A 26,257-nucleotide genomic window follows, 5' to 3' on the forward strand; every position below is an offset into this window, starting at 1 on the left:
CCTCTCCCGGTCTCTGCCCCGCGCGTGCCCGGCCCGGGCCGGTGGTCCCGAACCTGCGGCGCCCCCTGGCGGGCGCGGCCCCGCACGACGCTCCCGCCGCGCACCGGGACCGGCACCGGGACCAGGACCGGGACCGGCACCAGAGGGGGAACGGGACCTCTACTGGAGTGAGACCGGGAGCGAGACAGGGACTGGGACTGGGACTGGAGCGAGAGCAGAACCGCTGCTGGGAACAGACCGGCAGCGGCATCGGGAGTCGAGTGCAGTACTGCAGAGCGGGAGCGAGACCGATACTGGAGAGAAACGGGAGCGGGAGAGAGACTAGGAGCAGGAGGAGCAGGAGCGGAGCGGGAATGGAACCGGGAACGGTACCGGACCGGGATCGGAGAGGGAGCAGAAGAAGGACCGGAACAGGAACGGGAACCGCGGTCGCCCCTCGCAGCTCGGGGGCGCGGGAGGAGGCGCTCAGGAACCAGCGGTGATTTCACCTGTCCCGATACTCCCGGAGAGAGCCAGCTGAGCTCCCGCCGCGGCCCCGGGCCGGGAACGGGCACAGGCCCCGGCCCCAGCACCGGAGGGCAGCCCCGCGTTGCCCTTTTAAGAGGGGCCCGGTGCCGCCGCGCCCATTGTCGCCGCCGCCGCCGCGGGGCGGGGGGGCCGGGCCGGTGCCGGGGCCGCGCGCTCTGGGGCGGGCGGGATGGGGGGGTGGGGGCACATTCCGCCGCGTTGCCGGGACAGCCGTCGCCGTGGCGACCGGTCCCTGCCGCCGAGCCGCGGTGCGCGCCGCGCAGTTCCCACGGAGCGGCCCGGGCGGCGGCGGCGGCTCCGCTCCCTCCGGGGCGGCGGGAGGGCCGGGATGCGGTGCAGTGTTGTGCTCTCGCCCAGCAATATTGCACTCGTCCCGGCCTCCCGCCGCCGCGGGCTGCGCCTGTGGGACCGGCCGGGCGCTGACCCAGCCCCGCGACCACCGGGAGGACGGCGCGGGACGGAGCCGAAAGCACGGGGGGGACCCGCGGCCCTCTCGGGCCAGCGGGAACCCCCAGGGACCGGGCGCGCAGGGTAGAAAACACTCAAAACTTTATGGCCAGGCGTGGGGCAAGGACCGGAGCGCCCGGGGCAGGCGTGGCGGGAGCCCCGGCACTGCGGGGCCCCGGTACTGGCAGTGCAAAGTCCGCGGGGGGCCGGGAACGGGGCCCGGCCGGGAGGAGCGGCGGGGCCCGGCGCGCCCCCGGGTGCCGCCGGTGGCGGGAGCCCGGAGCGCCACCGGTGCCGCTGGCGGGGGAGGCCCGTGCCGGGCGCGGTCACTCGCGTCCCTCCAGCAGGAACCGGCGGAAGGGCTCGAAGTCGGCAGGGATCGTGTCTGTGGGAGCAGCGCGGGGGGCGTCAGGAGCCGGCCGGGGCAGCGAGCCCCGATAAAGCCCCCGGCCCAGGACTGAGGGCGAGGGAGGGGATGCTCCACCGGCCGCCGGGGCGGGGGTCCCGGGGGGCCCTGCTCACCGTTGCAGCGGTACTGCAGGTTGGACCAGATGATGTTCTCCTGGGAGAAGCAGAAGACCCCCAGCCGGCCCCCGCGCATCGTGGTGTCGATGATCACACCGGAGTCGGCCACCAGCTGCGGGCCCTCGTACAGACGGACCCTGCCGGAGAACGGGGCCCGACCGCTCAGCGGGCCCTCACCGGGACCCCGCCGGGGCCAGCTCCGGGATTCCACCGGGACCCCGCCGGTACCCGACCGGGGCAAACATCGGGATCCTACTGAGACGCCATCGGGGCCAGCACCTGGATCCCACTGGGACCCCTCCCCGACCGGCACCGGGCCCCGGGAATCCCGACCCGGGGACGGTGGCACTGGGCTGGAGCCGGGGCATCCTGCGGGAGACTGGGCCGGGGGCACCGGACCGGCTGGATCCTCGGGCCGGGGCCCCCCGCCGTGGCCGGGCTGAAGCCCCCCGCGCCGCCCCCGGCCCGGCCCCGCCGCCTTTGTCGGGCGCTTTGCATGTGAAAGGCGCCGGCGGGGTCGCCATGGCGACGGGACAATGGCCCCAGGGGCCCGGGGGGCGGAGGGCCCGGCGGCGGAGCCCCCCCGCCGCGGCCGCCCCGGCGGGAGCCTTAAAGGAGAAACGCGGCCGCGGCCCCACCGGGCAGAAGCCCTCCCCGCGGCCAAAAGCCCCCCACCGCGGTGGTCTCACGGGGCTGGACGCTCCCCCACGGCCGGTATCCCCACGCCAGGGTGGTCCCAGGAAGCACGAGGCCTCCTCACGGACATCCTCCTACCCCCGAGGGGGATCCGCAGGGCAGGACCCTTACTCGTGGTTATCATCGGGGCCGGCTCGCTCCGGGGTTGGCTTCTCCCCAGTAACCAGCACCCCCCGCACTGGTGTGGTCCCACCGGGGGCGCACTGTGGGGAGCGCAGCCCCCACCCCAGCGGCCCCCATGTCCCCCCCGCTTACCTGATGTAGCCCACCTGGGGCCTGTGTGCCAGCTGCCAGCGGTAGGACGTCTTGTCCCTCCAGCCCACGTTCCGGGGGTCCTTCCAGAGCAGGCGGACGTGGTCGGGCGTGTGGCCCGTGTGCCACAGCGCATTGCGCAGGTGCTCCCCGGGGCCCGTCGAGGACTTCACTGCCTGCAGGTGCATGGGGGCTTCAGGGCGGACCGCAACGGGGGGCCTGACCCAGCCCCTGGGTGGGGCCACCACCCACCTTGAGCTGCAGCCCCGGCTCGGCCACAGCCCGGAAAGGAGTGGCCTGCCAGTATGTCTGCTCCGTCTGCTTCCACATCACCACGTAGAAGCTGGCGCTGTCCTGGTAGCTGAAGATGAAGCCGGCGTAGTCATCGTCGGTGATGGTGTTGACGTGGAAGGTGCCCTCAAAGTCCACCCCGTTGAAGGCTGTGTAACCTACAGGCAGGAAACGCTGCGGGAAGCCCTCTGTCCCCACGGGACCCCCAGCCCACCCACCCTTCACCCCTCATCTGTGGGGCAAACAACCAGCCCTGCACAGTGGGAATAAGGGGGGGCTGCCCCCAGAGCCTGCGGGTGAGTGAACATCTCTTACCCACGGCCAGACCCGGGTCGCTGTTCATGGTCTGCACGATCTCCATGCCCTGTGGGGGACAGCTGCGTGAGAGGCACCCCAGCACCCCTGGGGACCTCCCAGTCCCCTGAGCTCCCCCCCTGCAGCGCAGCCCCCAGAAACACGGGGCGCAGCACCCACACCTGGTTGAGCACGACCCAGTTGGGGTCGATCTGGGCGTCCCCCTCGGGGTCCAGGATGACGGTCTGGTAAGCGCGGAAGTCGGTCAGTGTCACCTCGGCGCTCTCGGGGCACACGTCCAGCTGGTCCACCACCGTGTCATTGTCAAAGTCCTCCTCGCAGACGTCACCCACGCCGTTCCCTGGGGGACACGTGCTCGGTCAGGGCTGGGCTGAGCCCAGGCAGGTCCGCCTCCCCCTGCCCACCCCATGCTCACCGTCTGAGTCTTTCTGGTTGGGATTGGGAATGAGGCGGCAGTTGTCTGGGCCGGGTGCCACATAGTCCGGGATGCCATCATTGTCATCATCATTGTCACAGTCATCCCCCAGCCCATCGTTGTCCGAGTCCAGCTGGGAGCTGTTGGGGATCTCAGCGCAGTTGTCCTTGGTGTCCTGATGCCCGTCCCCATCACTGGGAGCAAGAACGAGGTCAGAGCAATGACAAAACTGGGGATCTCCCCGAAGACCCCATTGTCCCTCCCGACAGGTCCCCGAACCAGGAGCCCAGTTCTGCCCCCTGGGACACAACTGGGAGGTCACCCCAGTGCAGTGCTATCCACACCTGTCCTCGTTGGTGTCACAGATGTCTCCTACCAGGTCACTGTCCATATCTGTCTGGAGGAGAGCGGAGCCCTAGTTCAGTGCACATCCTGGGGCGAGGAGGAGGAGGAGGAGCCCCTGCTCCCCGCTGGGCCAGGCCCCAGTCGTCCCAGGCCCAGCCTGGCCCCAGCCATACCTGAGTGGGGTTGCTCATTTCAGGACAACTGTCACAGGCATCCCCAACACCGTCCTCGTCACGATCGGTCTGCAGAGGGTTGGGCACCTTGGGGCAGTTATCCAGCATGTTGGGTATCCCTGCAAGGACAGTGCTGGGTGGATACCCTCCCCCACGCTGGTGGGACGGCCCCCCTGGCACAGCCAGGTCAACCCAAGAGCAGCTCACCGTCCCCATCGATGTCATTGTCACAAGCGTCCCCCTCGCCGTTGCTGTCCGTGTCCCGCTGGTCGTTGTTGGGCACATTGGGGCAGTTGTCACAGGCATCCCCAAAGGAGTCAGTGTCCGAGTTCTGTTGGTCCTTGTTGGGGAAGAGCCGGCAGTTGTCCTGTGGAGAAGAGGATGGGGATGTTGGTGGTGGGCAGACAAGAGGCCACAGTCCCACGGTGGCCAGGGCAGACAGACATCTCCAGCACCCTGAGACCGTTCCCAAACCAGCAGCCTGCTGTTCCCAGAAGCATCTTGAGCGACTCAGAACAAGAAGCCCTCCTAGAGCCACTGGCATGGCTACCCATCCAGCACAGCCACCTCCACATTCTTGACGCCGTCACCATCGGCGTCGTCATCACATTGGTCCCCAATGCCATCGTTGTCAGCATCCTCCTGCCCGGAATTGGGCGTCAGGCGGCAGTTGTCCTGCAGGCACAGCCAGCATTAGGGACGGGGAGGAAATGAGGTGTGGAGCACAGCCCTGCTGTGCATCCTGCACCCCCTGTGCCTCCCCTGCAGGAGCCCACCTGCTTGCAGTGCTTGTTGTTATCGATGCAGGGCAGGGGCTCGTCCGGGTACCCATCCAGGTCTGTGTCTGGCCCGCACACGTTGCCATTGCCAGCCCAGCCTACGTTGCACTGAATAAAGAAGAGATTATGGGCTGGAAAAGGCCCTGGCAGGACCAACGCTGCCATGCTGTACCCCCCACACCCTCCTCCTGTCCCTGTCCCCTGCTCACTGCACAGGAGATCTCGCCATTCCTCTCAAACAGGCAGAAGCCGTTGATGTCGCAGGGGTTGGAGGTGGGAGTGCTGCAGGACCTCTGCGGCACGCAGCCAGACGTTTGGTTGCCCACAAAGCCCGACTTGCAGGGCCCACACTTGTAGGAGCCCTGGGGGAGAGAGGGCAGGGGTGGGATGAGGGGAGCTGAGCGGCCCCGGGGGCAAGGGAGGGAGCGGGACAGCGCTGCTCACCAGCGTGTTGGTGCAGATGGAGTTGGGGTCGCAGCCCCCATTGTTCCCATCGTTGCATTCATCAATGTCTGTGCAAACCTGTGAGCAGCGTGGGAGAAATGCTCACCTGGGGCCTTTCCCTGTGGGTGGCCCGCGGGAAGCTGTCCTCCTCCTCAGGCACTGCATCATCCACACCGTCCTGCACTGCAGGACCCACGGGGGACCCGGCCCAGTCCCGTGGCACTGCACTCACCTGCTTGCTGGCCCTGGCATAGTCCACCCCCACGCCAGAGACGGTGTTGCCTCGGTAGCCACGGGGGCAGGGCTCGCAGCGGAACCCAGGGGCTGTGTTGATGCACTTGGAGCCGGGGAAGCAGGGGTTGGCATGGGCACACTGCAACACCGGGAGGGACACAGGCTTCATCCTCGGGCACAGCATCCCGCTGGGTGGCTGCTGCCCCAGGCCATCCCAGGGCCTTCCCAGAGGAAGCATCCTCTGCACGCAGAGCCCCGGCAGTGCCGGGGCTGCTGACGCCCCCCAGCCCATGCCCACCTCCTCGATGTCAGCACAGTGCGTGCCGTTGCCCTCCAGCCCCGGCGGGCAGGGCCCGCAGCGGTACCCAGGGTACTCGTACGTCTCCATGCAGTCCACGCCGCTGAAGCAGGGGTTGGGGTTGCAGCGGGACCGGTGCTCGTGGAAGCCTGAGGAGAGGAGAGGCAGGTGAAGGGTGAGACAAGGTGGCCCTTTGCCCCCCGGGGTGGGAGCAGAGCCTCGCCAGCACTCACCGCAGACCTGGCATTCCATGATGGTGTTGCGGATAAGAGACATCTCCTTCACCTGCAAGGCAGCAAAGCGTGGAGTATCAGGAGGGTGCTGGCACTGTGCTCTGGGAAAATCCAGCCCAGGGAGTGTCAGCACCCCCTCAGTCCCACCTGGTCCCTAATGTCTTCCCGCAGCTCGGTCAGGACCCGGTTGAAGAGGGTCAGCTGTGTGACCAGTGCCTTGGTCTGCTCACCTGCCAGCAGCAGAAAGGAAAGGTCAATCCCTGCACAAAGTCTCCCAGGGCTGTGAGCCAGGACTGCTCTGCCCATCAGCACTGAGCTAGGAGGATGAGGCAGCTGACAGCCTGCAATCACACGGAGCCCCTTTTCCTGTAGCACACCCCACACCCTCTGATCCCACCTTTTCCTGTAGCACACCCCACACCCTCTGATCCCACACGGGACACTGGGACAGGCTGTGCAGGGATTTCTGCCTCCGTGGAGCCCCAAACGCCTCACGCCAGGCAAGGAGGGAAGCAGAGCAGGGACTTACCCAGGATGGAGGCCAGCACGCTCGTCACTGCAAGGAGAGAGACGAGACATTACCAAATGCTGCTGTCACACCCCAGCAGCGTCACCTCACATGGTCACTCCTGGTCAGCATTGTGCAGCACTGCATCTCCCACCTGTGTGGGGACACTGGGCCAGGAGGGACAGGAACAACCCTCTGTGCTGTCACCCCCACCTCCTTGTACCACGGCCCACACACGTGACCCCAAAAGCCCCCGAGGCCATTACCTGCGCTGTGAATGGACTCGTCTCCTTGGAAAGGGCACTCACTCAGGGCCCCTACACGGCTCATGGACCCTCCCAGGATCAGCTTCATCGACTCTACAAACCCCTGATGCGTGTGGGGAGATGCAGTCAGCCTGGGGGGGCTCTGCCCATCCCCAAGGATGCATTGGCTGGGCTCTCAATCCCCCTGGCACTCACCTGCATCCTCTGGTAAGCCTTCAGCCCCGTGCGCACCTCGATGGACTCCACCTCGGCCAGGGGGATCTCGGAGAGCTCAGGCAGCCCCACGCTGGAGTCCATCTGCTTGCAGTCCACGTAGAGCTCCACGCTCAGCGTGTCCCTGCGCAGCCCGCTCAGGCGCACGATGACAGAGTGGCTCTGCCCGTCCGCCACGTGCGCGTGCTGCAGGTTGACCGAGTGCACCTTGTTGTCCTCCCGCAGGTACCTCACCAGGACTGCAGGAGGGCGGGAAGGGGCCGTCAGCTCCCACCCCAGCACTGTCAGCACCCTGGGATCGGTGTGCGCCCCTTGCTCTTCCCTGCCGGAGCTCGGCCCCGTCAGTCTCAGAGCAGGGCCAGTCCATCCCCACCCACCTTTGTTAATCTTCCCCACGACGGAGACCTCCAGCCACCGGGTGTTGTCCTTCTTGGAGTAGAGGCCGAAAAGGGTCCCCCCCTGCTTGGGGGGCAGGCGGAAGGTGGACAGGAGGTACACGTCGTTGACAGTCAGGAGCTCCATGCGGATCTTGTGGGCCACGCTGGCCATCTGCCGAGCCTCGCTCACCAGCAGCAGGTCGATGACTGCGGGACACGAGCACCGGGGTCGCCACCGCACCGGCAGCCGCAGCTCCGGCCGGCGACTGCGGGGAAGCCCGGTGCGGTCGGAGCGGGGGTGCGGTGGGGGTGTCCCTGGACCGCCGGGCTCTGGGGGGAGCAGGGAAGCCCCGGGGGCTCCGGGGCCGCCCCCGCGCGGTGGCGCTCCAGGACCGGCCGCGCCTCCGAGCGGGATTTGCGGAGCCCCCGCACCGGCGAGACCGGCAGAGTCCCGGCCCGGAGCCCGCCCCGCTTTTGGGGCTTCCCTGCATCCCGCTCCGCGGAGCTCCCCGCGGGCCAGCCCCAATAAGGGGCGGCGGGACCGGGAGACTCCGGAGGGACGGTCCGGCCCCCGGTACCGGCTCAGGGCGCTTAGTGGGGAGCGCGGACAACTCGGTCCCGCTGCCGCACGGGTGCCCTCCTGCTCCGTGCAGACGCACCGGGCAGTCCGAGAGGGGCTGCGGCGCCGGGGTCAGCCCCCGCCGCGGCACTTCCCCGCGGCCCCGAGCCAGCATCGGAGCCGGCGGCCACCCAGCGCCTCGGGGTGAGCGTTCCAGCGTCCCCGGTGCCCGCGGTCCAGCTCCCCCGGGGCGAGCAGAGCCGCTGTCAGCGGCCGTGGGACGGGGTCCGCCTCCGCCGACCCCCGAATGTCGCCCGTCCCGCCGCCCCTTCGGGGCCGCCCCACCGCCGCCCCGAGCCCCTCCGGTACCTTGCAGCTCCTGACGCGCCGCGGCGGCGGCGCCCAGCAGGAGCAGCGCCAGGAGCGCGGGGCTCCCCGGTGCCCCCATGGTGCCGCCGGTGCCGCCGGTGCGGAGCGGAGCGCGGCGGGGCGGGGTGGCGCACGGGGGAGGGGCCGGCGGGGCCGGCGAGGAGGAAACAAAGAGCCGTCAATCACCGGGCGCATCCCGGGGACACCGGCGGGCCACCGGCCGTGGCTCCGGCCCCGGAGGGGGACACCGTGCCGGCGCGGCGCGCTGGGCCCGGGGCTACGGGGACCCCCCCGGCTCTGCCGGCCCGGGGCAGCGCCCGTTCACAGCGCCGGTTCACCGGGAGGTCAGGCGGGGGGGCAGGGGCCGCCCCAGCAGCGCCGGAGCATCCCGGCCCGGGAGAGCGGGACCGGCCGCTTGTACGGGGGTGCCCCACGCCGCGGAGCCCCCCGGGCCGGCAGAGCCCCGGGGCCGCTCCGTGCCGCCGGGGGATGCTCGGGCCGCTGAGCCGCTCCCGCGGAGCTCCGGCCAAGGCGGGCGGGCGGCCCGCGGCGTCCCGGCCGTGTTTACAGCTGTTTCCCCCGGTACCATAACAACGGGCCGAGCCCGGCCCCGGGGCTGCCCGGGCCTCGCGCCCCCGGTCCGGCTCCGCGCCAGCGGTCCCGCGTAACGAGGGGGTGCGGGCGATGGACGGGGGTGGTCCCGAGCCGCGCACGGGGCGTTTTCCCTCCGGCGCTGCCAGCGGGCTCCCGGCCCGGCTGCTGGCCACGGAGAGCTGCGAGGGGTGCGGGGCCGAGCAGGGTGAGCAGCGCGGGCCCATGCGGGGCACAGCAGGACTGTGCGGTGCGGGACCCAGAAGCGTGAGCGGTGTGGAGCTGAGCTGAGCCGTGCGAGGCAATGTGGGGCCATGCGGGGAGATGCGGAGCTGAGCAGGACGGAGCAGTGTGGAGCTGAGCGGTGCGGGGCAAGGCAGAGACATGCGGGACACAGCGGGGCTGTGAGCACGGTGCGGGGCACGGCAGGGCTGTGCGGTGCGGGGCCGAGCAGGGTGAGCAGTGTGGAGCTGAGCTGAGCCGTGCGGGGACAGGCGGGGCACGGCAGGGCTGTGAGCACGGTGCGGGGCCGAGCAGCGTGGAGCTGAGGGGTGCGGGGCAATGCAGAGACATGCGGGACACAGCAGGGCTGTGAGCACAGTGAGGGGCACGGCAGGGCTGTGACACGGTGCGGGACACAGCGGGGCAGTGTGACACGGTGCGGGGCACGGCAGGGCTGTGTGACAAGATGCAGGGCACGGCAGGGCTGTGAGCACGGTGCGGTGTACGGCAGGACTGTGTGACACGGTGCGGGGCATGGCAGGGCTGTGACACGGTGCAGGGCTGTGTGACACGGTGCAGGGCTGTGTGACACGGTGCGGGGCTGTGTGACACGGTGCGGGGCTGTGACACGGTGCGGGGCCGAGCAGTGTGGAGCTGAGCTGAGCCGTGCGGGGCGGGATGCGGGTTCTGCCGCAAGGACCCTGCAGACACCCCCGGCACCGTTCCCGCCGCCGCACTCCGCCCGGCTCCGCTCCACGGCCGGGACCCCCGGCGGTGCCGCCCCACGGCGGGGGCGGGCGGCACCGCCCGTCCGGTTCCGGGTCGGCGGAAGATGGCGGCGCCCATGGAGCTGTTCTGCTGGGCCGGGGGCTGGGGGCTGCCCTCGGTGGATCCCGACTGCCTGGCTGTGCTGGTGAGCGGCGGGGCCGGCCCGGGGGTGGGCCGGGGTCCCGCGGGCAGAGCCCCGCTCCATCCCTCCGTCCCTCCCTCCCGCAGACCTACGCGCGGTTCACGGGGGCGCCGCTGAAGGTGCACCGGGTCACCAGCCCCTGGAGGAGCCCCTCCGGTAAGGGCCCCGCCGAGGATACCGGCACCACCACCGGGACCTCCCACCCTGTGGCAGCCCCGTGATCCCGTTGCCCCCACTCCCCACCGCTGCACCCTCCACGCGTTTCGCCCCCCACCCCATTGCAGCCTCCCAGCCCGTCTTATCCCTCACGTCCTGCGGCCCCACACCGCTGACCCCCTGCCCTGTTTCACCCTCTTATCCCGCTGCACCTCTCTTGCCCTGTGGCCTCTCCTCCCCACGTGGCCCCGTCCTGCCCCATTGCACCCCCTGTACCTCCTCACGCCCCCTGTCCCGTTACCACCGTTACCATCTTATTGCGCCCCTTGCCCCATCGCAGCCTCCCACCCCACAGCATCCTCATGTCCTGTGCTCCTGACTGCACCCTCTCATCTCATTGTACCCCCTTGGCGTGTGTTCCCCCGCCACTGCCCTCCCCTCCATCCCCTCACACCCCCATCTTCCCACCACCGTCCCTGTCCCATCACACCCCCTCTTGTCCTACTGCGCCCTCATGCCCCGTCACATCCCCTGTGCCATTGCACCCCCTCACCCCACTGTGACTCGTGTCCCATTGAACACCCTCATTGCACCCCCCACCTCATTGCACCCCCCCTTTTTTCTGTTCCCCCATGCATCACTGCATTCTTATGCCCCACTGCTCCCCCTGTCCATCCCCACCACAGCCCCCTTGTCCTGGAACTTTCCCCATTTCCCATCACACAGCTCCTACCCCCTCCCCTGTGCTGCTCTGTCCCCACCTCACCTTGCACCCCTGCGCTGCCCTGTGCCCCTCATCCAGGCATGGGGGTCCATCCCCCATTGCAGCCCCTGCACCCCTCCCCTGCTCAGGGCACGGTGACTGCAGCCCCCACTCAGTCCCCCTGCCCGCAGGGCACCTGCCTGCGCTGAGGACACGGGACGAGGGCACCATCTCCAAACCTCAGCAGATCATAACCCACCTCAGGAAACAGGTACAGAGGGGCTTGGGGCACCCCCTGCCCCGGGCTGCTGGCTGCTGGAGCCCCTCAGGGAGGAGGGGACTCTGTTGTGTCACCCGCAGGCGGGATGTGGGGCATCCCGTGGGATCAAACCGGAGTTTTCTCCGCAGAAATACAACGCTGACTACGACCTGTCAGCCACGCAGAGCGCGGACACGCTGGCCTTCGTGTCCCTGCTGGAGGAGAAGCTGCTGCCAGTGCTGGTGAGGCTCGGGGGGGCTGCAGGGAAGGGGGGCTCGCTGAGGGTGGGGAGCTGTGCCAGTGGGCTCGGGTGTGTGCCCAGCTGCCAGCAGCAGCGTTCTGGGAGCCTGGCGTGGCAGGGATGGGGGTTTGGGGGTGGCAGCAGTGGGTTGTGCAGCCCAGGCTGGGGTCTGCCCTTGACCCCAACGCTCCTGCAGCCCCTCATGGTCTCCAGGGTGGCTGTGCCAGGCAGGGGCTCTGGTGGGCCAGCAGCTCTGCCGTGGCCAGGCTGTGGATTGTTCTCCACCGCAGATCCACACCTTCTGGGTGGATGCCAAGAACTACGTGGAGCACACGCGGAAGTGGTACGCGGAAACCATCCCCTTCCCCCTCAACTTCTTCCTGCCCAACGCCATGCACAAGCGGCACCTGCAGCGGCTGCAGCTCATTTGGGGGGATGACTACATGGAGGATGAGGAGAAGCTGGAGAAGGAGGTGAGGGATGGGGTCTGGGCACAGTGGGTCCTCACGGGGAAATCCCTGTGAGGCTGTCCTGGGGTGACTTCACTATGCTCGTATCTCCATTCGTATGTTTAGCCCAGAAAGAAGTTTTGCACCTTTGAGATTGGCTCTGAAAAAATCCAAACTGGGGTGTGGGTTCCCCCCTCCTGCTCCCCTGAGCACTGTGGTGGTACCTGGGCAGGTGACAACCCTCTGTCCTCCTCCTGCAGCTCTACCGGGAGGCTCGGGAATGCCTGACACTCCTCTCCCAGCGCCTCGGCTCCCAGAAGTTTTTCTTTGGAGACTCGTAGGTGGCCAGAGGGGAAGAGGGGAAGGGGCTGGAGAGGCCCCCACACCAAAGCAGGGCTGAGGCCCCGTGGTCTGCAGGGGAGCTGCAGCCGCTTTGGGGGCGGAACAGGGGACAGGGCACTGTCCCACTGAGGGAGAGCCACGTGCTGTCCCCTGGGGGTGCTGGGGCTGGCAGTGCCTGGTGGGTCTGGGTGGCTTTGGGTGGGGACAGAGGCCCAGGCACGGCTCTCTGTGCCCCAGGCCGGCCTCCCTCGACGCCTTGGTCTTCAGCCGCCTGGCGCCGCTCCTGAAGGCGAAGCTGCCCAACGGGAAACTGCAGCAGCACCTGAAGTCCCTGCAGAACCTGTGCAACTACTGCACCTCTATCCTCAGCCTGTACTTCCCCTGGGACGGAGGTGAGAGCCATCCCCCGCCTCACCCTGCGGCCTTGGGGTGTCCCGTCCCCCCCGGGTGTATCCCCAGCTGGGGCTCCCTCCCAGGGTGACCCACATCCCTGCTCTGCCCCTGCAGGTGACCCCCTGAGCGGTGCCCCTCGGGCTGCAGGCACAGACGGCTCTGAGACAGAGGAGGACCCCCACAAACGGCGCAAGCAGCTGCTGTCAGTGCTGGTGGGGCTGGTGGCCATGCTGGGCTACGCCTTCCTCAGCGGCATCGTCTCCATCCAGCGCGGCAGCGTGGGCCCGGCCGGCCGGCAGCCCGTCGCCCTGGAGGAGGAGGAAGAGGAGGAGGAGGAGTGAGGAAGAGCTGTGTGGCTGTTCCTTCACAGCCCCTGGAAGTGACTGTTTTTACTCCGGAAGCCTGGCAGCATCGCTGCTCTGCCCTGTGTCCCACCAGGAACCACAGCCCTCCCCGTGGGAGCGTCCCTGCCACACCAATAAACCTCCCTCTCTCCGCCTGCACTGTCTCGTACTCCCAGCACCCCCAAGGCCCTTCCCAGTTTCCCCAGTTGCCCAGGCTGGAGTTTTGCAGCAGGCACCAATGTGTCCTGCCTGTGGCTGTGCCCCTCGCTCCGGTCTTGGGTCTCACTGAGGTCCCAGAGGGGGGACCTAAAAGCATCTGTGGCATCTGAGCAGCGTCCCTGTCCCTTCTCCAACAGCTGTGGGGCTGAGCCCCACATCTCCCCTGCATCATTCCCCTGTGGCAGCCCTCAGGGCAGTGCAGACAGCAGCTCTGCGGGGCTGGTACCTCCCCTCCACGCCGCTGCCAGCTCGGCAGCACAGCCGAGACACAAAACCGGAGCCAAGGGCAGCCGAGGCTGCTCGTCAGGACACGTCCCCAGCCCGGGAGCGCTCCCCGCTGCCAGCGGGACACCCGGAGCCCGCTCCAGCAGCCGGGATCCCTCCAGCGCTGACATCTGTTTGCATTCCAGCGCTCCTGCCAGCGCCGGGGAGCTCCCGCAGCTGGCACAGCCGGGAGCGCATCGCGTGGGCTGCGAGCGGGGTCGGGGGCGGCCACCTGGGCTCCGGCCGCCCCCGCGGTCCCCAGGGCCACCCGGCGCGGGGCCGGTGCCGGCTGCGCCGCCGCTCCCGCCGGCCGCTGCCGGTCTGCGAGCTCGCCGATGGAAAGGCGGCGCGGGGCCAGCCCGGCACACAGCCCTCGCTTGTTCGGCCGCCGGCTGCCACCGCCAGCGGCATCCCGGCCCTGCTGCCGCGGCGGCTGAACGTCCCCGGGCCGCGCTGCTGCGCCCCCCCCCGTGCCCCGCACCCGGGAGCCACAGCCAGGGGCCCCCACACCGGGCTGGAGCAGAGCCACGGTGCTGGGCCGGCTGCGGAGCCTCCCCCGTACTGGCCCAGTTCGAGGGGCCCCACTGGGAGGGGGATGACTCAGTGCAACCCCCCCCAGCACGCTCCCCTCTAACGTCACTCAGGAACTATGTGCCCCGTGCTCCCGGTTCCCATTAGCTGGAGGGGCTGATGGCTGCTCCGGCAGGAGAAAGCACAGCCCCCCGCTCTGGCTGGGGAGAGGCTGGAGCTGCCGACGCCAGGGCTCTGCTCTAAATCCCGGCCGCGTGTCCCGACTGCAGCTTTGGGCCCTTCCCTGCCTGGGGGATGCTGCAGTGGAAGACAGGAGAGAGATGCCACCCCTTATGGGGACAGCCCCCTGCAGCACCAGCCCTGTGGGATGCCCCAGGAACCTGGGCAGAGGAGGGATGGGACCCATGGGGCCTCAAATCTGCCTCCTCTGGCCCCTGGCATAGTCCTGCCCACTGAGCTGGCACCAAGGGGAGGTCAGGGGTTCAGGCAAGTTTGTAGAAAACCTGTTTATTTTATGAAACATCTAGAAAAGCACAGGCATTGCAGCCCCAGGGTCAAACAGGTCCTCTGGGGCGCAGGGGCTGTGCTGCAACCCCAACCCCGCTGGAGTCTTCTCTCCAAGCTGCCACCAGCAGCATGTTCCTGATGCTGGCACCTCACTCCTCTGCCACGCTAGGCTGGCTGCCTCCAGAGGAACGTCTGGATGGAGTCGCTGGGAGCCACGGCCTCGATGAAGCCGACGTGCGGGTCAGAGACCCCAAAGGACACGTCCGTGGGGGAGCTGTGGGGAAAGCGAGAGGGGATGGGGGCTCAGTGGGGTCAGTGGGGCCTTTTACCAGGGATCAGAACTGAGCCACTCACCGGTTCAGGACCACCAGCACAACAGCGCCGTCGGGGCGCAGGAAGGCCGAGTGCTCCAGGTCACACCGGTGGCACTTCTTGGAGACAGCCAGTCCCACGCGCTGGGAGCCCTCGGGGATGAACTTGCTGTGGGGACGAGCAGGGTCAGAGCGTGGTACCTAGGACGTGGTACCTGGAGCCAGCAGCTTGTGGCCCCCCTGACCCACCTGAAGTGCCCCAGGTGGTAGAACATGGGCTGCTTGTAGAAGACATCCTTGCTGCTGTCCACGATGACGGGGCTGTCCACGTAGTTCTTGCTCCAGTTGGGGCCTCCCTCCATGTCCAGGGCCAGGTTCCAGTCAGTCCAGCCTGTCACGTAGTTGTTGAGGTTCTGCAGGGCAGAGGGTGGTGCTGAGCCACGGGCAGGCCCAGGGGCTGGCCAGGGTGGCCAGCGTGTCCACGGCTCCCACCAGGCCCTACCGACAGGATGCTGTGGCTGTACTTGCTCCCACGCTCCCAGCCACCCAGGACCACCCTGGGCTCCCAGAAGTAGGAGCCTGTGGAGGCCTCCGTGGAGAGGAGGAAATAATCCGGGAAGAGGTGATGGGTGATGGAGAGTGTCAGGTCGATGGGTGCCAGAAAATCCAGGTACCAGTGGATGCCGATGCCGCTGATGTAGCTGGCAGCCACAGGGTCTTTGAGAACCTGCCAGGAGAAAAGGGTCACCGGTGCCCGGGGCTGAGGGATCTCCTGTGGAGCCAGGACAGCTGCAATGGGGACTCACCACCTCGGCCCAGTAGGGCAGCATCACCCTCTGGTCGTCCAGGATGATGAGCTGCACGTGGCGGTGGGAGCTGTTGGCCAGCGCCGGGCCCAGGTCCTGGGCAATGAAGTCCCGCTGGTGTTCAGGGGAGAAGCCCAGGCACTGGAAGGGGTAGAAGACAATCTCACCAGCCGTGGGCTCATTCCCTGCTGTCACTGCCCAGAAGGTCAGGTTGTGCTTGGCGTATTCATCCAGGAACCTGGCATGGGGCAGAAGGCGAACGGCCCCGTCACACCTGTGCCAGCCCCAGCTCCAGGTATGGCATCCCCGCACCCACTCCCACGGCCCCTCACCGGATAAAGTACTTGGCCCAGGCCCGGTGGTACTTGTCCCCAGGGCTGCCCTTCAGTGTTCCCCTCCCTGTCATTGCTCCATTCGTCTTCATCCACACTGGGGAGGTCCAAGGGCTGGCGTACAGAGACAGCGGCCGCTTGGCCACTGCCTGCGCTGCTTGGAGGATGGGGATCTAGGGAGAAGCGGGATGGCACGGACACCTCTGGGTGTGTCCCAGTGCTGGACAGCAGGAGGAGTCACCTCCTTCCCCAGAAGCGGGAAGGTGTTATCTTTCCCCATGCCATCCCACCCCATCCCATCCCATCCCATCCCATCCCATCCCATCCCATCCCATCCCATCCCATCCCATCCCATCCCATCCCATGCCACCCAGGTGTACGGATGAGTCCTCTCCCTCCCCGTTGGAAGTGATCTCCTTCCGCTTCCTATTTCATCCCATCCCATCATGTCTCATCCTCTCTCCCCCCCAGGTGGAAGGATGAGCCCTCTCCCTCCTAACCAGCAGGATGTGCCTTTCATCCCCTGTCTATCCCATCCCATCCCATCCCACCCCACGCAGGCAGCAGCCCCAGTCCCTCAGACTCTCCCTGCAGGACTCACCTTCATGCGCGTGTCCTCCTCGGTCAGGTTGAAGTGCCTGAGCTCGAAGTCGCCCTCGGCATCGGCGTAGGTGTACAGGCGGATGGAGAAGTCGGTGCTGGCCATGGGCACACGCACCAGGTTGTACTCAATGCCTGAGGACAGGGCAGGTGGTGCTGGGCCTCCTCGAGTTGCATTTTGGGGCTCCAGATCCCCCAGCCCCTCAGAACAAGTCTCAGCAGCCAGACCCCAACAGCTTTGCCTGCCCTGGGCTCACCTTCCTCGGAGAAGTAGGAGCGGAGGAGGTGGTTCTGGGCAGCCTTGGACAGGGACTGGATGTTGATGGCAGCCGCGTCGGTGATGGAGCCACCAAAGCCCTTCACCTTCTGGAACCTCTGAGCTGTGTCCAGGGTGAGGTGGAAATCTGCGGGGACACACAGTGTCACCACCCCTGTCACCTGAGAGAGGACGGGCTCTCCCACAGCCCAGGGTGGTACCTGGGCTCTCGGCGTTGTGCTGGAATTTCCCCTCGCTCCGCTCCAGCCGCTTGCCGGCCTTGCTGCTCTCATATTTGATGTAGGAGCCAGGGGCTGGCAGGACCAGGGGGTCCAGAGTGTCACAGTACGTGGCACTGCAGGCACAGACCAGCGAGCCGTGCCCAAAATCCTTGGCATCACAGGGACGGCCACCTGCAGCAGAGGAAAGAGCGGGTGAGCACCGAGGGCTGTGGCAGGAGCCCAGCTCATCCCTTCGAGCCATGACAGACTCCGAATCTGCCACCCTCCAAAGCCCAGGGACACGTGCCAGCACGTACCTGTGGCCTGCAGGGCTGCCTGTGCCAGCAGAAGCCAGCCCAGGACACTGGCACAGCCTGGCCCCATGGCACCTCTGCTGCAGCGGCTCAGGCGATGCCGATGGACACGCGGGAGCTGGGCAAGGCGTCAGCACCCAGAGCTTCTCAGCCTGGCCCAGCCACACACAGGGACAGAGACACGGGGCAGGGAGAGCCCCAGCATCATCCCCCGGCCCAGGGGATCACTAGAACCCCCCCTGTCCTGCCCTCTGCCCACTGCTCCAGCCCAGCACCCACCTTCCCTCCCACCCCTCCAGAGTCTACCTACAGTTCTGGCCATGTCCCAGGTGGGGGTGCGGCCCCCCAGGTGTGGGCAGCCCCCAGGTGTGAGCCACCCCACCAGCCTGCTGCTCCCAGCTGCCCACGCTGGCTGTACCCAGCAACTTCGTTCACTCCCATCAACTGCCTCCCACTCCTTCTCCCTCCTCACCCGTTCCGCAGCTGTGCCATGCCGTGTCGTGCCATGCCGCATCACCCCACGTATCCCCAGTGCCCCCCCGAGCCATGCCCAGGAGCAAACAGCTCCACACTCCCAATCCCACATGCCTGGCAGCTGGGGTTTGTCCAGCCAGAGTGGTTTGGGGCTCCAGCCCCTGGCGTGGAGAGTTCCACATTCCCCTGTTCTTTCAGGTGCTCACACCCTGTCCTGTCCTTCCCATGGTGCGGGGCAAGGAGCCTCTCAATGAGAGCACAGGAGGAGCCACCCCCAAGCCTCGGGACCCTGGTGCCAGACTGAGGCACCTCTGCCACGGTGGGATGGTGCCCTCTTGTTGCTCCCCAAGCTCCTGTGGGATGTGGAGCGGGGCCAGGCAGCTGTCCCACCTCCACTGCCTCCCACTCCCTGCCTGGGAATGATGCCCATGGCCTCAGCACTGTCCTGCTGCCCAGGGCCATCCCGTGCCCATCCCTATGCCCATGTCTATCCCCATTCCCGCCTGCTGAAGCCACCTCGGGCCCAGGGGACTCACCTGCTGCCAAGCCACCTCTCGCTGCTGCTGCCTCTGTGACAGCGATGGCAGGTCCCGTGTCCCGGCTGTGCCTGGTGGGAGGGGACGCTTCTGGAGGAGCAGGAAAGGTGAGTTTGGAACGGGACAGCTCATGGGACTCTGTGTTTGAAGAGGAGCCTGGGGATGATTTTGCAACCTGGCTCCAATAAGCTTTCCACACACCGCAGCATTTGCAAAGCTCTCCTGGAACCTGTTCCAGTGGCCAGAGGGAAGCTGGGGAGGGCAGGATGCTCGCCAGCCCCCCCAGTGCCTCCATCACCCCCCACAGCCAGGCCTGCCCCGCTCCCCTTGGGAAGAGCCCCACGGGAGCAGCCCTGTGTCCCTGGGACACCTCAGACAGGGCAGGGCAGGGCTGGCTGTGCCACCCTGGCTCCCTGCTCTTGGCATCACTTTGGCTTTGCCACCACCAGTGCCACCGCCATGACCTGTGTCCCGTTTGCGGTCGCTCCAGGACCTTTCCTGGCAAGGGCAGAGGCATCAGCCCGTCACGGCAGGGACCCCCGACCCCTTCTGGGGTGGGCACAGCGGGGGCTGCCCAAGTCCCCTCACCCCCGCCGTGTCCCCCAGGCCGGAGCCCCACGCCGCAGCGGGCTGGGTGGAGCCGGCAGCAGCGGTTTATCATCGGCAAAACAAGTCTGGGCTCCACACCGTCTAATTTGGGCTCCTTCCTAATTGCAGGCATCTGCTCTGCCGGAGAAGCAGGAGGCGGGCAGAGGCACGGGGGGAGTGGCAGCTGCCCGGGGTCCCCTTGGGGCAGCTGGTGAGGGTGGCCAGGAAGAGACCCCCACCCAGGGACCGCCGCCCCTCGCTCAGTGTCACATCCCCGCCCAGGAACCACAGCCCCCGAGCCAGGGTCACGGCCCCTCGCTGCAGACCGCAGCCCCCTGCGGGAAATAGCGAAGGTGAGGTGATTTTCAGAAAGCTGGAAAAGCCGGCCTTGGAAACAGAAAGAACAGAGAACTGGCTGCAGCTGCAAATCTGAAAGCAGAAAAAGCTAAAATGAGTACTTTTAGTGCTTTTAGTAATTGGCTGAAACAGTTGTCTGTGAGCTTTAGCAAGACACTATTGGCTAGAAATTTTTTCAAGTGCTCTGTAACAAAGAAATCTTCAGCTGCTACTGGCTGTACCAGAGCTTTACCATCTTCCTGTGGTCTCAACCCTGTCATGAGGCCGGTGCCGCAAATAAAGCTCCAGGAACGCACCCCAGCAGCCCCATCCCATAAAGAAAACACCTCCCCGGCACAGCCCCCACCCAAGGCCCTGCTCCTGCCCCCGGAGAAGGGATCCCCCGGCCCACGCTGCAGGCAGTGGGGATGATGGGGGTGGTTCCTCCAGCCTCACCCACCCCTCCCAGCCATCCCGCTGCGCTTCCAAACAGGCAGGAGCAGCCAGCTGGGCTAAAGCCTTTCCCTGCACGCTTGTCCCTGGGCCCTGCTGAGCTCCGGGGGTGAGGGCTCCGTGTGGGCCACCCCGGCACAGCAGAGGCCCGATGTCCCTTGGGAAGGGGACATTCCCAAGGTGTCAGCGATGGTGTGGCAGCAGGAGCAGGGCACTGATGAGGTCACGCCTCGAATCCTGGGGGTCAGTTCTGTGCCCCTCGTGAGGGCTGGAGCGTGTCCAGAGTGGGGGATGGAGCTGAGGAGGGTCTGGAGCACGTCCAGAGAAGGGGATGGAGCTGAGGAGGGGTCTGGAGCTCCAGGAGGAGCTGGAGGGGGGCTCATTCTGGAGAAAAGAAGGCTCAGGGAGGACCTTCTGGCTCTGCACAACTCCCTGACACGAGGGGACAGCCAGGTGGGAGTCGGGCTCTGCTCCCAGGGAACAGGGACAGGACCAGAGGAAATGGCCTCAAGTTGCACCAGGAGAGCTGTGGCATTTCCCACGAGGGGTTTAGGTTGAATATTAAAGAAAATTTCTTCATGGGCAGGACTGTGCAGCCCTGGCATCGGCTGCCCGGGGCAGTGGTGGAGTCGCCATCCCTGGAGGGATTTAATAAATGTGTAAGGAGCACTTGGGGACGTGATTTAGGGCTGGCCTTGGCAGCGCTGGGGGAACAGTTGGACTTGATGCTCTTCGAGGTCTTTTCCAACCTCAAGGATTCCATGATTCTAGTCTATGATTCTAAGCACAGGCGGCCAGACCCAGCTGCCGTTGGGGCCAGCACTCCCCAGGAACATGGATAAAAGCACAGCACAGGCTGGTGTGCTCCAGGAACAGGGCTGGGACGGAGCCCGGTGCCACCTTCACACCACACTCCAATAAACCAGCTGTAAAGCCTCTGGGTTTTTCTTTTTCCCCAACCTCAGCAGTTCCGCGGCTCTCACACAGGGGCATTGGCCAAGGAGAGCTCTGGCTTTCTCATTCCTGTACTTCAAAGGTGCTGGAGACGCTCCCACAGGCACAGGGAATACTGTAACTGGTATTTAGGGAAAGCAAACAGGACGGGGAGGTCACTGCGGGCTGCGGCCGGCGTTGGCCGCAGCCAGAATAGAGGGGACTCTGTCCAGAGGCCACCCTGGAGAGGTGGCACCAGCCTAATAAGTCCATAAGGTTTGGTGGATGGGGACACTGATATCATTTACTCTGCCTTTCCAACGGCGTCTGACATTTGGATTTTTTTTTTTCCCCCCCCAAAAAAAAAGCAGGCTGGGGAAAACCAGCGGCACATATGGAACGAATCAAGGGCTGGCAGCGGCCGAGGCTCCAGCTGCAGGGATAAACAAGGAGCCACCCGCAGGCCACGGGGGCCGGAGCCCCCGGGGCACCCCCGGCCCCGGCGAGGAAAACCGAGCGATTTCCGAGCGCGTAGAGGAAACACTGACGGGAACGGCGCATTCCGGAGGGAGCGCGTCATGGCTTTACTTGGCGCCCGCGGCACACGCGAAGCTTTCAAGGGGGCCACGTGTGGAAGTGTGCTCCGGGAGACGGTGCAAAGGGAACTTCCAGGGGGATGGGAAGTGCCGGGAGGGAGGGGAGGCTGGGAAGCAGCGGGTCCCGGTGCCAGGAGCGCACGGAGCCCCCCGTGCGGGGGCTGCGCTCCCAGCAAAGGGTCACCTTCTGCTTCCACCCTTGAGGGATGCTGGAAAGGGTGGAGGAAGAGTTGACCTCCAGAGCCCCCCTGAGCCCCCCAGCACTCCCCTGGCTATCACTGCTGGCGCCACAGGTAGGTCTGGATGGAGTGGGCTGGAGCCACGGTCTCAATGAACCCCACGGCTGGGTCCTGGATTCCAAAGGGCACATCCCGGCCAGACCTGGGGAGCAAGAGGGGCTGAGGAGGTCGGCACGGCTGGCGCTGAGCACCAACCCGTCCTCTGCCTGGGCTGACCTGTTGAGGACCACCAGGACAAGGGCACCGTCGGGGCGCAGGACGGCCACGTGCTCCAGCTGGCAGAGGAGGCAGCGGCGGCTGCTGTGCAGCCCCACCCGCCGGGAGCCCTCGGGGATGAACTTGCTGTGGGGAGAGGACCAGGAGAGGGGTTCTGCCCCTGGTCTGGGGCTGGCGGCAGCACCTGAGCCCCCCCGACCCACCTGAAGTGCCCCAGGTGGTAGAACATGGGCTGCTTGTAGAAAACATCCTTGCTGCCGTCCACGATGACGGGGCTGTCCACAAAGTTCTTGACCCAGTTGGGGCCTCCCTGCAGGTCCAGGGCCAGGTTCCAGTCGGTCCAACCAGACACAAAGTGGTTCATGACCTGGGGGGGCAGGGGAGGGGCTGAGTGGGGCTCCCCCCAGCCCCGGGTGGGCGGCGTGAGGGCGGTGTGAGGGCGGTACCGTCAGGATGCTGTAGCTGTAGTGGTCTCCTCGCTCCCAGCAGCCCAGGGACACGGCGAAGCGGAAGGTGAAGAAGCCAGTGCAGGCCTCCGTGTAGAGGAGGAAATGGTCAGGGAAGAGCTTGTGGGTGGCCTCCAGGCTGCAGCCGGGTGGGACGATGGCATCCAGGTACCAGTGGACGGCCAGGCCAGCCACGTAACGGGCAGCTGTGGCATTTCCCAGCACCTGGGGAGCAAAGGAGATGCCTCACACCGAGGCTACCCATGCCCGCAGCCTGCAGGGGTGGACGCGTGGACTTCACGTGGTCTCTCGGGGCCATCTCTCGTCCCCTCCCGTGGGTGCCACACCCTGCAGCACTGCACCCCTTTGAGCAGCACCCTCGCATGGATCTCAACATGGCTTTGGCACCTCGCTGGGTGCAGTGCTAAGGGCGTGGGCACAGGTTTGCCCCTCAGTGGGCCCCTTGCCCCCAGCCCTGATCCGCTGCTGCCTGGTCCCCCCTCCACAGCCCCCTGGGCAGCCACGGAGGCGAAGGAGGAGCTCACTGCCTGCCTTGAGGTTGGGGCAGGAGCACGTTTTACTTTCTTTCCTCCTAATTTAAGGCAATATCCCCAAACAGCATCGTGGGGGGAAAACCGAATCGGCCAAAACTCTGCCCAGAAAAGGTGCTGGTGCCCAGCAGCACCGGCAGGATCCAGGATGTGGGTGCCACCTCCTGTCCTCACTCCCGCCGGGCACAGACGGAGGCGGCTGCTCCGGAAGGAGCCGGCTGAGGCTCCCGCTCCGGCAGACCCGGTTTGCTCCCACTCTCTAGGGCTGGGAGAGGCCACGGCTCCATCTCCCGAGAAGCCTGGGGCTGGGCAGCGAGGCGGAGGGGAAGGAAGGGGCGCTGCTCTTCACCACTTTGGCCCAGTGTGGGAGGTGGATGCGCTGGTCGTCGAGCATGAGGAGCCGCGTGCGGTGGGGGCTGCGGGCCAGCGCGGGGCCCAGGTCCCGGGCGATGAAATCCCGCTGCTGAGCGGCCGTGAAGGCGATGGTGGGAGCCTGGGGGGGCGTGAGGAGCCCCGCCAGCGGCTCGTTCTGTGCCGTCACCGCCCAGAAGGTCACGTTGCGTTTTGCGTATTCATCCAGGAACCTGGGGCGGAGAAGGGGGGGCAGAATCAGCTGTGCTGCCCCCCCCACCCCACCCCACCCCACTCCCCGATCCTCCCGCCACCCATCCCAGCCCGGCTCCAGAGACAGTACTTGATGAAGTAGTTGGCCCAGGCCTTGTGGTTCTTGTCGCCTGCCTTCCCCTTCAGAGTCCCTTTCCCTCGGACGTCCCCGTTGCTCTTCATCCAGGCTGGGGCGGTCCAGGGGCTGCCAATGAGCAGCAGCGGCCGCTTGCTCATGGCCAGAGCTCGGCGCAGGAGGGGAATCTGTGGGAGGGGGCGGAGGGACAGGGACAGCTCCAGCTGCAGATCCCCAAAACCAAAGGCCCAGCATGGGAGAACTCAAGGGACCTCAGCAGGGACTGGCAGCTGGCAAGCACCACCCCCGGCACAGCGCCCTGGCTCCTCACCCTGCCGCTGCCAGCTGGGATGCGCCAGGACGTGCCCCGGAGGAGGTGCCAGCTCCCACAGGCTGTCCCCATGCACCCTGCCACGGTGTGCAGGGCTCAGCAGCACCGGCTCCTGGGGGTCCCAGCACACGCCGGAGCTCCGGCACGAGAGGGGACAAGGTGCTGATGGCAGCGGCTTCAGCCTCCCACCTTCATCTTCACGTCCTCGTCCACCAGCCTGAAGTGCTTCAGCTCGTAGTCGTTGGGGACATCATCGTAGCTGTAGGGGCGCACGGAGAAGTCGCTGCAAGCCATGGGGACCCGGATGAGGTTGTACTCGATCCCTGAGGAGCGGGAAAAGCATCAAGAGGCGCCGGAGCAGGCATCCGGGTGACAATGTCCCTGCAGCTGGGGAAGGCACAGCCACCTCTGGTGACCCCGGATCTGCTCTGCTCCCGCCGCCGTGCTCTCAGTGCTCACCGCTCTCAGAGAAGTAGGAGCGCAGCAGGTTGTCCTGGGCTGGCCGGGACAGCTTCAGGATGTTCATGGCAGCAGCATCCGAGAGGGACCCGCCGAAGCCCTTCACGTGCTGGTACAGCGCGGAGATGTCGAGCGTCAGCAGCAGCCCTGCGGGAAGAGCCCGGCTCGGTCCCTGCCGCCCGGGGGCCCGCGGTGGCACCGCCACCCACCAGTGGCGCTACCTCGGGTGCTCAGACTGCTCTGGAATTTCCCCTCGCTCCGCTCCAGCCGCTTGCCGGCCTTGCTGCTCTCGTACTTGACGTAGGAACCGGGGGCTGGCACGACCACGGGGTCCAGCGTGTCACAGTAGGTGGCATTGCAGACGCAGACCAGCGAGCCGTGCCCGAAATCCTTGGGGCTGCAGGGTCGGGCACCTGGGAGGCACGGGAGGGTGCGGGTGGCTGCCGGCTCAGGGACGCGTCCCCGTCTGCTCTCCCGCCTGCCCCGGGGAGATGCCACCGTCCCCGTGTTCCGCATCCCGGGCACCTCCCGGGCACGCAGCTCCGCGCTGCCGCAGGGCTCCTGTCCTTGCCGCAGGGCTCCTGGCCTTGCCGCAGGGTGCCCAAGCCCCGCTGCCACCCCCGCGACGTCCCCGCGCTCACCTGCCACCCGGGGCACCGGCAGCAGCAGCAGCAGCAGCAGCCAGCCCGGGATGCCGACAGCCCACATGGCCCCTCGCGTTCCCCGAGCTCCGCACGGTCCCGGGGAGCAGCACCTGCGGCGGGGACACCCTCAGGCACGGCAGAGGGATGGGGGGGATCAGCCCCATCCCCTCAGCCTCTCCCAGCGCCACGGAGCTCCTGTCACACACTCCATTCCCCCCAAACACCCTCATCTTGCTGGGGAGGGTTCACCCCGGCTGCTCCCGACCTGCGCTGCCGCCAGCCCTCCTCCTCCTCAGCGCCGCAGCCTCCCCACCTCGCCTTTACAGGGAGCTGCTCGGAGACCTCCCTCTCCCACCCCCACAGCTCCTCCTTGCTCTGCTCCCGGCCCATACCTGCCCTGGGGCGAGGACCGCCGATCATCGGCTCGCTGTCCCTTCCCGCGCCACGGCAAGGAGGGACAGGGACCCTGGGCCTGGCTGAAAGGTCCAGCCAGCACAGGGTGCAGAGCTGAGACCCCACTGCTGTCCCTGAAGGAAGACCTGATTCACTGATTTTGTCAGGCAGGGTCTGGATGAGCCCCTGGGAGCCCAGCAGAGCCAAGGGCAGGCTCACGGCACCGCTGCCTGTCCTGCTGGCACCTCCAGCAGGACACCCACATATCCCTGCCTGCCACCCCGCTGTCCCCACTGTCCCCCAGGAGCCACGGGGCCGTGCAGGAGGGTTCAGGACACCCAGGCGAGGTCAGTGAACGTGGCTGCACAGCTCAGGGCAGCATGGGGGCACAGCAGGGGTGGCCGCATGGGAGCTGGGGCTGCTGCCATGCCCTGCCCAGTCCTTTGGCATCACTCTCCCCAACGCAGCGTGTGCTGGGGAAGGTGGCAGCAGTGACAGCAGTGGCACAGTGACAGCGAGCAGGCAATACCCCAGCTCCTGGGCAAGCAGGGCTGCACTCCAGCTGTCAACAACAGCAGTTAGACCCTCAAAGGGGACCCTGCTGTCCCGACACCATGCCCGGAGCAAAGCCCAGCTCTGGTGCTCCTGTAGCACTTCCTGCTCCCCCAGGAGTCACCCTCCAGCCCAGCAGGACAAGGCTGAAGCGGGCCAGCTCACCTGGGCACACAGACCCTCCCTGTGCCATCAGCCAGGATGGTGCCACTCCTGTGGACACGCACCCCTCACTGCAGGGACATCCTCAGCATCTCCACCCAGGGCTGGCCCAGGGGATGGCGAGTGGCCACAGCTCCCAGCCACAGCTCTGCTGGCCTGGAGCATCTACCAGCAGCTCAGGGCTGCCCTGCACAGGGTTAAACTGCTCCGTTAGCTTTCCCTCCATGGGTGGAGCAGCACTTTGTGACTAATTTTCTCCATTTCTGGCGTATCAGATGCAGCTCTGGGGCAAATCAATTAATCAAAGTTCCTCCTGCCCCCAGCACTGCCCTTCTGTGGGCCCTGCCACAGTTCCACCTCTGCTGGTAGCTGAGCCATGGGACACCTGGAGCCACTGGGGCCGGGGCAGATGGGGCCAGGTAGCCCCTGGT

General features: G+C 66.8%; 4 protein-coding genes across 6 annotated transcripts; 1 reads left to right on the forward strand and 3 right to left on the reverse strand.

The window, feature by feature from the left end:
* Positions 1-1,060: 1,060 nt before the first annotated feature.
* THBS3 (thrombospondin 3) lies at positions 1,061-8,435 on the reverse strand. Of its 2 annotated transcripts, XM_038161842.1 has the most exons (23): positions 8,268-8,435; positions 7,340-7,546; positions 6,945-7,201; positions 6,750-6,852; positions 6,505-6,531; positions 6,123-6,205; positions 5,976-6,027; positions 5,743-5,891; positions 5,443-5,583; positions 5,211-5,288; positions 4,976-5,128; positions 4,764-4,874; positions 4,555-4,662; positions 4,195-4,354; positions 3,988-4,106; positions 3,814-3,866; positions 3,470-3,663; positions 3,216-3,394; positions 3,055-3,103; positions 2,701-2,897; positions 2,452-2,624; positions 1,498-1,637; positions 1,061-1,360 (listed from the first exon to the last, which is right to left on the reverse strand). In XM_038161842.1, the coding sequence occupies exons 1-23, from the start codon at positions 8,344-8,346 to the stop codon at positions 1,302-1,304; spliced, it is 2,871 nt and encodes a 956-aa protein (XP_038017770.1). In that variant the 5' UTR covers positions 8,347-8,435; the 3' UTR covers positions 1,061-1,301. The 2 variants fall into 2 exon arrangements, with proteins under 2 accessions (XP_038017770.1, XP_038017769.1); XM_038161841.1 differs by having other exon boundaries at positions 5,743-6,027.
* Positions 8,436-9,687: 1,252 nt separating this feature from the next.
* MTX1 (metaxin 1) lies at positions 9,688-13,032 on the forward strand. 2 transcript variants are annotated; one of them, XM_038161857.1, is made up of 8 exons: positions 9,805-9,993; positions 10,077-10,146; positions 11,041-11,120; positions 11,258-11,350; positions 11,640-11,822; positions 12,059-12,135; positions 12,378-12,532; positions 12,648-13,032. In XM_038161857.1, exons 1-8 carry the CDS (start codon positions 9,913-9,915, stop codon positions 12,872-12,874), a joined length of 966 nt encoding a protein of 321 aa, XP_038017785.1. In that variant the 5' UTR covers positions 9,805-9,912; the 3' UTR covers positions 12,875-13,032. The 2 variants fall into 2 exon arrangements, with proteins under 2 accessions (XP_038017784.1, XP_038017785.1); XM_038161856.1 differs by lacking the exon at positions 10,077-10,146 and having other exon boundaries at positions 9,688-9,993.
* Positions 13,033-14,444: 1,412 nt separating this feature from the next.
* Positions 14,445-17,323, reverse strand: LOC119711508 (lysosomal acid glucosylceramidase-like). Its single transcript, XM_038161847.1, has 9 exons — positions 16,925-17,323; positions 16,705-16,851; positions 16,449-16,582; positions 15,848-16,020; positions 15,516-15,753; positions 15,212-15,436; positions 14,959-15,122; positions 14,753-14,878; positions 14,445-14,672 (listed from the first exon to the last, which is right to left on the reverse strand). Exons 1-9 carry the CDS (start codon positions 17,184-17,186, stop codon positions 14,564-14,566), a joined length of 1,578 nt encoding a protein of 525 aa, XP_038017775.1. The 5' UTR covers positions 17,187-17,323; the 3' UTR covers positions 14,445-14,563.
* A 3,878-nt stretch (positions 17,324-21,201) lies between these two features.
* Positions 21,202-24,683, reverse strand: LOC119711510 (lysosomal acid glucosylceramidase-like). Its single transcript, XM_038161849.1, has 9 exons — positions 24,297-24,683; positions 24,076-24,222; positions 23,806-23,939; positions 23,301-23,473; positions 22,956-23,190; positions 22,056-22,280; positions 21,813-21,976; positions 21,610-21,735; positions 21,202-21,535 (listed from the first exon to the last, which is right to left on the reverse strand). Exons 1-9 carry the CDS (start codon positions 24,589-24,591, stop codon positions 21,430-21,432), a joined length of 1,605 nt encoding a protein of 534 aa, XP_038017777.1. The 5' UTR covers positions 24,592-24,683; the 3' UTR covers positions 21,202-21,429.
* Between the last annotated feature and the right edge of the window lie 1,574 nt (positions 24,684-26,257).

This window comes from Motacilla alba, chromosome 25 (assembly GCF_015832195.1).
Source record: "Motacilla alba alba isolate MOTALB_02 chromosome 25, Motacilla_alba_V1.0_pri, whole genome shotgun sequence".
NCBI lineage: Eukaryota > Metazoa > Chordata > Aves > Passeriformes > Motacillidae > Motacilla > Motacilla alba.